We start from the raw sequence: 9,805 nt of genomic DNA on the forward strand, positions 1-9,805 counted from the left end.
TAGGGATTTTTTATGTATGATTTAGTGGCACCCGTTTCTATTTGAAGGCAGCAAGGTAGCCCAGTGGCTAGAACACGAGGTCTGGAGTCAGGAAGACCTGAATTCAAATCCAGACTCACACACTTCCTAGCTGTGTGACCCTGGGCAAGTCACCTAAGCCTATTTGCCTCATCTGTAAAATGAGCAGAAGGAAATGGCAAACCACTCCATTTTTTGAGAAGAAAACCCCAAGTGGGATCATGACAAGTTGTACTTAACAACAACAATAACATTTCTATTTTAGTTTGACACCACTGGTCTAGAGCATTGGTTTTCAAACTTTTTGGTCTTAGATATCCTTTACACTCTTAAAAAATTATTGAGGACCCCCAAAATATGGGTTATATATCTTTTAATATCTACTATATTAGAAATTAAAATATCTTAGTATTATTATGAAAATAATTTCGATCTTGCCCCTAAAAGGGTTTGAGGAACCCCCAGGGGTCCTTGGACCACAGTTTGAGAACCACTGAGTCTCGAGTCTGGAGTGCAGGCATCAGACAAAGAGCCTGGTGCATCACAGTGTGGGGCCACCCACAGCTGAGAGTAGCAGGAGGGTACTGAGGGCCTGATGGAAGAGAGGAAGAAGTGCTGAAAGACTCCACTGGAGAAGTAGATGGGGGAGTGGAGAGGAGGGGGACACTTCATCTATTTCACAACCTGCCCAATGGGCCCTGTTTATAGATTTGCTTAAAAGGAGAAGTTTGTTTGTATGGTCTCAGACTGTAAATGCAACCAGTGAGCTCAGCAGTAAAAATTTATTCCTTAGTTATTGATGTTTGTTCATTTCAGGAATGATGGGGATTGCAAGATTTGCAAACAGTTCAGTAAATCTCAGACTTAAATAGTCACAATGCTATTAAGATGCAGCCTTTCCCTCCTGCCCCCCCCCCCAATTTGTTTGTGTTTCAGCATTCACTTCGAGTTTGTTTGTTCTGGTTTTTCATAAGCCAGTAGGGCAAAATGCAGGACTGTCGCACTTTAGTTCTGTGACTAGAAAGGTCAAAGGGCTAGTCTTCTGTGCATTTCTCTGGTAATTTTGGAGGGTTAGAGGCTTAGTGTTCCTAGTTAAAATTTGCAGAAGCAGAACCTTTTAAGAGTAAAAGCCATGCTTTCCCCTTGGCCTCAGTTCACTGTGATCCTGCATACTCACCCCACCTGTGTAGGAAATGAATACATTGCCTTTGGAGTCATGCAGCTTTAGGGGCAATCCAATTGAGTGAGGTCCTCAACCCTCAAATGAATCTGTGAGCTTATTGATTTGGAAGCTCCCTCCAGTAATACAGGTCTTAACCCATCCATGCCTGCCCATTCTGTGGGACTCTTGACAGTGTCCTCTGAAAAGTTTACTACAAGGGATCTTCTAGATATTAATAAGAAATGTTGCTCAATCATTCCGTCGTTTCCAACCCATCATGATCCCATGAACCACAGCACGCCAGGCCCTTTTGTCCTCCACTGTCTTGAAGTCTGTCCAAGCTCATGTTTGCTGTTTCCATGACACTATCTGTCCATCTCATCCTCTGCCATCCCCTTTTCCTTCAGTCTTTCCCAACATCAGAGTCTTTCCCAATGAGTCTGGTCTTTTCATTGTGTGGTTAAAGTATTTAGGCTTCATTTTCAGTATTTAACTTTCCAGTGAACAGTCTGAATTAATTTCTTTAAGTATTGACTGATTTGATCTCCTTGCTGTCCAAGGGGCCCTCAAAGTCTTCTCCAGCACCACAGTTTGAAAGCATTGGTGGTTCCGCAGCCCTCTGCTTTCCAGTTCTCACCCCATACACTTATTCCTTATGGAATTCCTATGGAAAAACCATAGCTTTGACTGTTTTTGAAGTGAGCCAGCTTCCATTCTGGGATATAACAAGAGTATGCACCAACTTACCCATGAGTAATGCTCCGAAAGTTTATAATGCAGTTGTTTAGGGCTCATAACTCATTTACTCATAGAAACCTTGTTATACATAGTACCTAAGTTTCTAGGCTAGACCTCAAAAGCTTATTTAACTGAAATGTACTATTTAAGTTACAAATAAGGCAGCATGATATAGTAGGTATAATGCTGGGCCTGGAGTCAGAAAGACTCGGGTTCACATCTTGTGTCTGACACTGTTGTGTGACCACAGGCAAATCACTTAGCCTGTCTGAGCCTTTGACAGCTCTCAAACATTAAAAGTCAGAGACTGGAGCAAAGGGCATTTGTGATCTCCATAGGCAGAAATTCTACTGGAAGTCCCCCACACTACTAAACTACTATTGCTTGAATTGCTTACGTAGGATAAAATAGGTAATGAGTGGTGAGGGTGGTGTGGCTAGCTTTGGAACTCATTTATATAACATAGTTTCTATAGGGAAATGCATTCTAAGAACTGGCTACATATCTCATTCTCCCTCTATTCCCAGACCTCAACTACCACATCTGCAGAATGGGCTGCCTGGTGGGAAGGAAATATACTCCTCCCACCCCCAAGTTACATTGGCCACTTGCTATCAGAAGAGAAACCTAGCCCCCGAACCCTCTTTCCATAGTGTTTGTTAATACTGTGAGAGAACTTGGACAGTTAACTGTTGAACTGTTTATTAATTTATGAAATAATAAAATTATGAAACAGGGGCAGGTATGCCCGGTTCTTTGAGTATTTTCGAGGAAGGGCCCTATGGCTGGCTCACTTCAAAAACAGTCAAAGCTATGGTTTTTCCATAGGAATTCCATAAGGAATAAGTGTATGGGGTGAGAACTGGAAAGCAGAGGGCTGCGGAACCACCAATGCTTTCAAACTGTGGTGCTGGAGAAGACTTTGAGGGCCCCTTGGACAGCAAGGAGATCAAATCAGTCAATACTTAAAGAAATTAATTCAGACTGTTCACTGGAAAGTTAAATACTGAAAATGAAGCCTAAATACTTTAACCACACAATGAAAAGACCAGACTCATTGGGAAAGACTCTGATGTTGGGAAAGACTGAAGGAAAAGGGGATGGCAGAGGATGAGATGGACAGATAGTGTCATGGAAACAGTAGTGGCAGTGCACAGTACCTAATTTCCTAGCCTAGACCTCAAAAGCTTATTTAATTGGGCTGCAATCACACTTTACTATGACAGAGGTATAGAGATAAGTAGTAAAAGGGTACAGAGGCAGATGGCATGGGAGCAGGGAATGGGATGGTGAGGGGAGGCAGCTCGAGGAAGAGGAAGGGGAGAGGGAGAGGCACAGAGATCACTCATGGAACCATGGATTAGAGTTGGGAGCAGTCAGCAGCATGGACCCAGATGGAGATGGGAGAGTGCTGAGGGGCAGGACTTTGAGGTGTCACGTTTATGGGGGAACAGACCCAACTCTTATCATGCCACCTTGGGGTTAGTTCATTAACATATCCAAATCATCTCAAAGTTGTCTGTAAAACTTTAAAGTTGACATGTCCACATCATCTCCGAATTACCAGCACCATTTGGTGTTCTGCTGGTCTTATTGAGGATGTCTGGATCTTAACATAACAGAACCAGAAGGCCCTGACAGCAATGCCTCAAGAGCTTCTCCTGATTCAGCACCTATTACCAGGATGTGGATTTGGGGTAATGTATAATACAATTTATAAATGACACTCTTTTGATCTTTGAGACAGGTTGTATGTAAATGGTAGATTCTACTTGGGAGTCTTATTTCTTGCTATTGCCACTTACACTGGCTACTTATAAACTCACTATACTGACTATAAGGGAATGGGGAATGGTCAGGGTGACCAGAAGATATGATATTAACACAGTAGCTTCATTCATTCTTATGCTGAAAATTATAAAAGTTATGAATAACATGTATTTGGGACTTAAATGAGGCAGAATATAGAGGAAAGAATACCTCCCTTGTTCTGGACACTGTGACTCTCTCAATGACTTTTAATATTACATTTACTTTTTTGGCCAATATCTCACACTTTTGACCACCATATCATTTTTCTTGCTCTCATAAAAGTGGAGTTTAAGCCATTCATGTGGAAGGTGTCATTAAATTATTGCATTTTCATGTATTTTTTTCGAGACTGGGTCTCACTTTCTCATCCAGGGTGGAAATGTAGGAGCTACTCATGGACCCAATCCATTATGTATTGGCTTGGGGGCCTTGACATGCTCTGTTTCTGACCTGGGCCAGTTTGCTGTGTCAGTCTGGTGTCTCTCTGCCCCTGGGGACTTGCTCTGTTGATGCCAGTCTTAAGGGAACACTAGATCAGCCCAGCCCATTGCAGCTCACAACTGCCAAGCTCAGAAGACTCTCCAAAGCAGCAGAGATTACTGACACGTGCCATGACACCCAGCCATTGGCATGTAAAAATGAAAAAAATGGCATTGTGCCCAATTGCTTACTCCTTGACGACTTGACGACTCCTTGACAAACTCCTAAGTTTGTCATGGCCCATTGTCATCACGGACTGGAAATACAAAGGCACTGAGTGTCCAACCCAATTCCCCTACTTTCCCTATACCTCCCCAAAGGACTGAAGCAGTGATATTAATAATTAACATTTGTATAGTGCTTTAAGGTTTGCAAAGCTCTTTACATATGCTATTTCATTTGATCCTTGCAACATTTGATCCTTGAGGTAGGTGCTATTATTACCCCCATTTTATAGATGAGGAAACTAAGCTGAGAAGTTAATTAGCTTGCCCAGGGTCACACAACTAGTAAGTGTCTGAGGCTGGATTTGAACTGAGGTCTGCCTGACCTCTAACCTCTGTGCTATCTGCCCACCTAGGTAAAGTAAGATTCTTTTACATTTCAGGGAAAAGCCAATTCAGGAATGGTTTGGGCTTTTTTTGTTCTGTTTTGTTTTGCTTTTTGGTGAGGCAATCAGGGTTAAGTGACTTGTCCAGGGTCACACAGCTAGTAAGTGTCAAGTGTCTGGTTTGAGACCGGATTTGAACTCAGGTCCTTCTGACTCCAGGACTGGTGCTCTATCCACTGCACCACCTAGCTGCCCCTGGTTTTATTTTTGTCGCTGGAACTGGGGTTGGAGTAGGGGGAGTCTGGAGAGGGTAAGGAGGGATAAACAGATGAATGGATGAGGAGACGAGCCTGAGCTGGGATGTTGGCTGTGGAGACCAGCATACGTTTACCTGTCCTTTCTCTCTCAGAAGGGACAGTTGCTTGGTGTATGAGTGTGGCATGAAGTGTGTGTGTATGAGTGTGGCGGGGGTGGGGGGAAAGAGGGATGGGAAATATGGTCCTAGGTCGCAGCACCGGAAGCAGGAAAAGGAAGAAGGGAGAGAAATGCCAAGCAAGAGCAGTGGGGAAGACAAGGGAATTCCTGTGGTCACTGGGACCATCGGGTTGTTCTTATATAAGGAATATGTTTAAATTAAGAGTGTACATCAGGATTGTCTCTACTCTTTTCACCCTTAATATGCCAGTTCCTGTGTGGACAGGGTGACATTCACTCCATGGTGGTAAGAAATTTTGGAGGTCCCAGAGCGTCATGGGCTGAGGCCAGATGGGTAGCCAGAACTACAGCTATGGAAGAGGCAATGATCACTGGCCTTAGGTGGACAGAGGCCAAGGGTCTCCTGTTGTGGACAGGCCATGTGGAGCAGGTTGAAAGCTAACCTTTTGACAATTGTTTGCAGCCTTCTACTGGGTGGACTTGGAGAAGCCTTGCTGGTTTACTCAGAGAGGACGAGCACATAGAGAAGAGAAGGAACATAAAACCAACAAGCTGCAAACACTGAAGGAGAAAGCAAGAGCTCTGTGTGGATGGAACAGATAACGTGAAAACAGCTGGAATGTTGGGAGCCATGGACAGGTCTACTTCTTCCTCAGGAGAAGGGCAGGCTCAGAGAAAACAAAATCTGTTCCTAAGGATGATAGAGGGCTAACCCTCTTGATGTTGTTATCATTAGGACCAACTGGAAGAACTCTGAGTTAGGGCTGAGTGGCTGCTCATGGCTATCTTTAGTGTCTCTTAGCACCATCTTACTAGAGAGACACAACACGTGGTCATTCAGTGCCCAAATTTCCCTCAGCTCCTTTGTGGAGAGAGGAGCAGTAGAATCTTCCCTGGGATTTTCCCAGACCTTTTTGGAAGCCTAGGATTCATTTTTATACTAAACAGACTCATTTTGCACTAAATGCCCCTTTCTGAGTCTCCCCTTTCCCAGCCTCCAACACTACTTCACAACCATACGGCAGAGGGCCCTGGGTTTATTTTAAATGTTTATGGTCTCTTCTGGGAATTCCCTGTCCTAGATTCTCCTGTCTGCCCTGACAAAGAATTGCAGAATTCACACTCCTGTGCAGCATCTGGAGAGAATTCCTTGGGAAGAAGTTGATTTGTGAGAAATTGAATGTCCATGCTAGAAATCAGCAAGGCAGCACAACTCCTCTGTTGTGAGCTCAAAAGCTTAGGCTTTTGGTGTTTTTTTTTGTCATTGTCATTGCTTTTCCTTCCCTCTCACAGATTTCTCTGAATTTTCATCAAGTGTATGTTGCATTTATTTGTTAATTCTGCACATTGTTTCATCTCCTGCAAGTTGAAAACAAGTTAGCACTAAATTATCACCAAAGTTTTATAAGCACTGTTGAATGTCCTGGATAGTAAAATATACTCTCCTTTCCCTGCCCAAAACACTAAATTATCACCAAAGGGAGCTAGTTTTATGAGCACTGATGGATGTCCTGGAGAGTAAAATATATTCCCCGTTCCCTGCCCAAAACAACAACAAAAGCCCAAAACAACCTGCATTCCTCAAAGCTTCAAATTAGTGAATTCCATGGCATCCCAGAAGTTGCAAATCACTTACCAAGAAGACAGGTTATGTTTTTTCCATGCTAGATTAAGAATTGGATTGGAAATGCTATAACCCTAATGGGGTCTCTTATAGGAACAAAAGTAGAATTTATATAAAATAGAAAATAGGATTTACATGGGATGAAAATTGGATTTGGGATCCACAAGGAAGGTGTCGAGTAAATCATCAAGATTTGGCTCCAAAATAAAATTTTCTGTTTACAGTTGCTTTTGTGAAGATGATACTACCTTCCCCTAATTTACAGAGCTTTGGCCTTTTGTAGCATGGCAGGGAAGCTGGCTTCTGGAAGATTGTATTGTTACCAAGTCACAGAGGCCATTGTCAGGGGTTGGAAGCCCAGCTTCACCACGTACTGCTCTGTTCTAAAGAAGCCCTGTGCTTTCATGGAAGGTATTGGCTGAATAGTATTTCCTTGTTTCTAAATAATCATCCCATCCATCCATCCATCTGCCCTGTGACTGTCCTCCCCACCAGTCCCTCCTCCTTGCCTGGAGCAGCAGCATCTCTGGACTCATGGCCACCTCCCTGAGGAAGTCAGACCGCTCAGTTTTGGAACTGCTTTGGGGCCAATCTATCTGTTTTGACTGGGGAGTAGATGCACTCTCACCTGACCCACCGTGTCCAGCCCATCATGGGGGTGTATCTGATTGCTGAGGGGCTCCACTTGCTGTCGCATGACTCTCTGCACACCTTGGCTTTAATATCCTTCCCTGGCCACTGCTCTATATGTGTTCCCTGCCAGCCCCTCCCTTGCCCCCAATAAAATGTTAGCTCCTTGAGGGCAAGTGATGTCTCATTTTTATATTTATATTTGTCCCTTTTGCCCAAGACAGTGCTTGGCTCTGTCAAATGCTTTTCAGAAATGCCTTCTAATTAATTTATTTAAAGAAATAAAAAAAAGAGGCAGGAAGATCCAGTTCAGCTCCAAGTCTGTGGTCCTAAAGTTCTCAGGTGAGTTCTGAGATGGATGGCTGAAAGAAGCTGCTGCTGCCTCATAGCCTTACTCCTTTGTTTCAGCTTTAATAATTTCTTTAGACAGTCTTAAATCTTTAACTAATACCTTGAGTTCCGGGGTTAGGTCTGAATGCAGAGGTGAGCCCAGATATTGCCCGAGATGTGTGCTCTCTCAATTCCCATCATTCAGTTTTGGCTTTGTACATGACTCATTTGGGTGAATCTTTTTGTTGTTGACATTTCAGTTCTATTTATGCCTTTTGACACTATGTCCAATCTAGTTTTCATTTGTATTAATCCAAATAAAGAAAATTCTTTGTGTCAATAGAGAAAAAATCTTACCTGATTTGGGGGTGTTATTCTTCTTAAGTGTGAAGATGCAAATCACATTTTTTTTTTCAGTCTGATTATCCTCATCCCTCCTGCCCTCTCCATGCAGTAGGGCATGCATGATCCTACGTGGTATTGAGTCTACATTAGTTGAAAAACAGAGAAAAGAGAATGTGGTTGTTCTTTACATTTATCCAAAGACATCCCTCCACACACACGTAAATACAAATACACACAAATACATGCTCAGAACAAACAGAACCTCTCAAGCCTCAACCTGGTGGTTTTACCTGAAATCACTGGGAATGGGGTGGGGATGGAGAGTAGAAGAGGAAGTGGCTTATAGGACTCTTCCCACCATAATCCTCTGGCATCATATTAATGGAAGTGCCAAGAGAGAGCTATGGTTAAATGACCACAGAAATTGCTGACATGAGAAAATTTGGGAATGGGAGTATCGGTAATGGGTCTCCCCACTGCTCACAAAAGAATGTGTTCCCGTATTCCATTTAAGGGGGAATGGTAGACTGGATTCCTGAAGACCAAAAATGACATTCATGCCTCAGTCTGTTCCCCCAACGACTCTCACTTATCCAACATGGCCATATTTCCCAATCTTTCTCCATGATTTCTGGCTTGTCTCTCAGGCATCAAAGCTGCTTCCGTCTGTTTTCCCTGTCCTCAGATCAGACTGGGGCACCCGGGACCACACTTGGCTTCTGAAACATTGCTACCTTCTGCTTCTCCTCTTTGCCTGGTCGTTCCTTTTTATTGTTTCCTAGCTACATCTTCCTCCACCTTCGCTCTACATGGATGTCCTTTTCAGTCCATCTGTCACCCAAACTGTTGCCTGTGGCTTCAAGAAGCTGTGCAATGGCTGTACCGCAGTAAAACCATCTTGGCAGATGGGCTAAACCGGGTCGAGGGTAACCAGGGGGATATTTCCCATGGAAGACTCTCTCCAGCAGAATGGGCAAATGAGAACAATTTATTCCAATAGCCGTGAAGGTGGCTGAAGCAAGCACTGTGGAGCACTTAGATCTTGGCCAGACATCAAAGATGCTAAGGACATCCGCTGCATCCTAGGCCATTGCCAGTCATCTTGGATTTTGTCCTGCCACTTGACTTTAATGATTGTAACAGAGAGTGAGGTTGACAACTTTGTGCAACTCTGCCTCACTTAAGTCTAATTCGTGTGCAAGTTAAAACATCACCCTGTGATGTCATTGTCCAACTCTTCAAAAGCAAAGGATGGACAAGTGGATACCCAAGGACGTTCCCTTGGCCATCTTCTTTCTCTACACTTATCTTTTTTCCTTAAAAAACAAAACAAAAAAAAAACAGCTCATGGGGCAGCTAGGTGGCACAGTGGATAGAGCACTGGCCCTGGATTTAGGAGGACATGAGGTCAAATGTGACCTCAGACACATAACATTTACTAGCTGTATGTGACCCTGGGCAAGTCACTTAACCCCATTGCCTAGCCAAAATAAAAAAATAAATAAAAAAATAAAAAACATTCATGCACATCTTCAGTTCTTCTATACAGAGAACTTCCCAATGCTACATAATTTCAGTCCTTCATTTCCAAATGTCTACTGGACATCTCTTAGATGTCTCTTTGGCATCTCAAACTCAACATGTCTAAAAATGAAACAATTAACTTGCATCTCCAGTTGCA

General features: G+C 43.3%; 1 protein-coding gene across 4 annotated transcripts in view; it reads left to right on the forward strand.

Annotated features, from left to right (window-relative positions):
* SLC35D4 (solute carrier family 35 member D4) overlaps positions 1 to 8,133 on the forward strand; it is a 172,349-nt gene extending 164,216 nt beyond the window's left edge. For 3 of the 4 annotated variants that reach the window (XM_020968752.2, XM_020968753.2, XM_078153466.1), the window contains one exon: positions 5,659 to 8,133. In XM_020968752.2, coding sequence (XP_020824411.1) covers positions 5,659 to 5,719 — 61 coding nt within the window. In that variant the 3' untranslated portion in view covers positions 5,720 to 8,133. Of the gene's footprint in view, positions 1 to 3,540; positions 3,616 to 5,658 lie in introns of all 4 variants that reach the window. The other variant, XR_013486231.1, reaches the window with a different exon arrangement.
* The last annotated feature ends 1,672 nt before the right edge of the window (positions 8,134 to 9,805 follow it).

Source organism: Phascolarctos cinereus, unplaced genomic scaffold, assembly GCF_003287225.1.
Source record: "Phascolarctos cinereus isolate Bilbo 61053 unplaced genomic scaffold, phaCin_HiC Scaffold_4;HRSCAF=312, whole genome shotgun sequence".
In the NCBI taxonomy this organism is placed as follows: Eukaryota; Metazoa; Chordata; class Mammalia; order Diprotodontia; family Phascolarctidae; genus Phascolarctos; species Phascolarctos cinereus.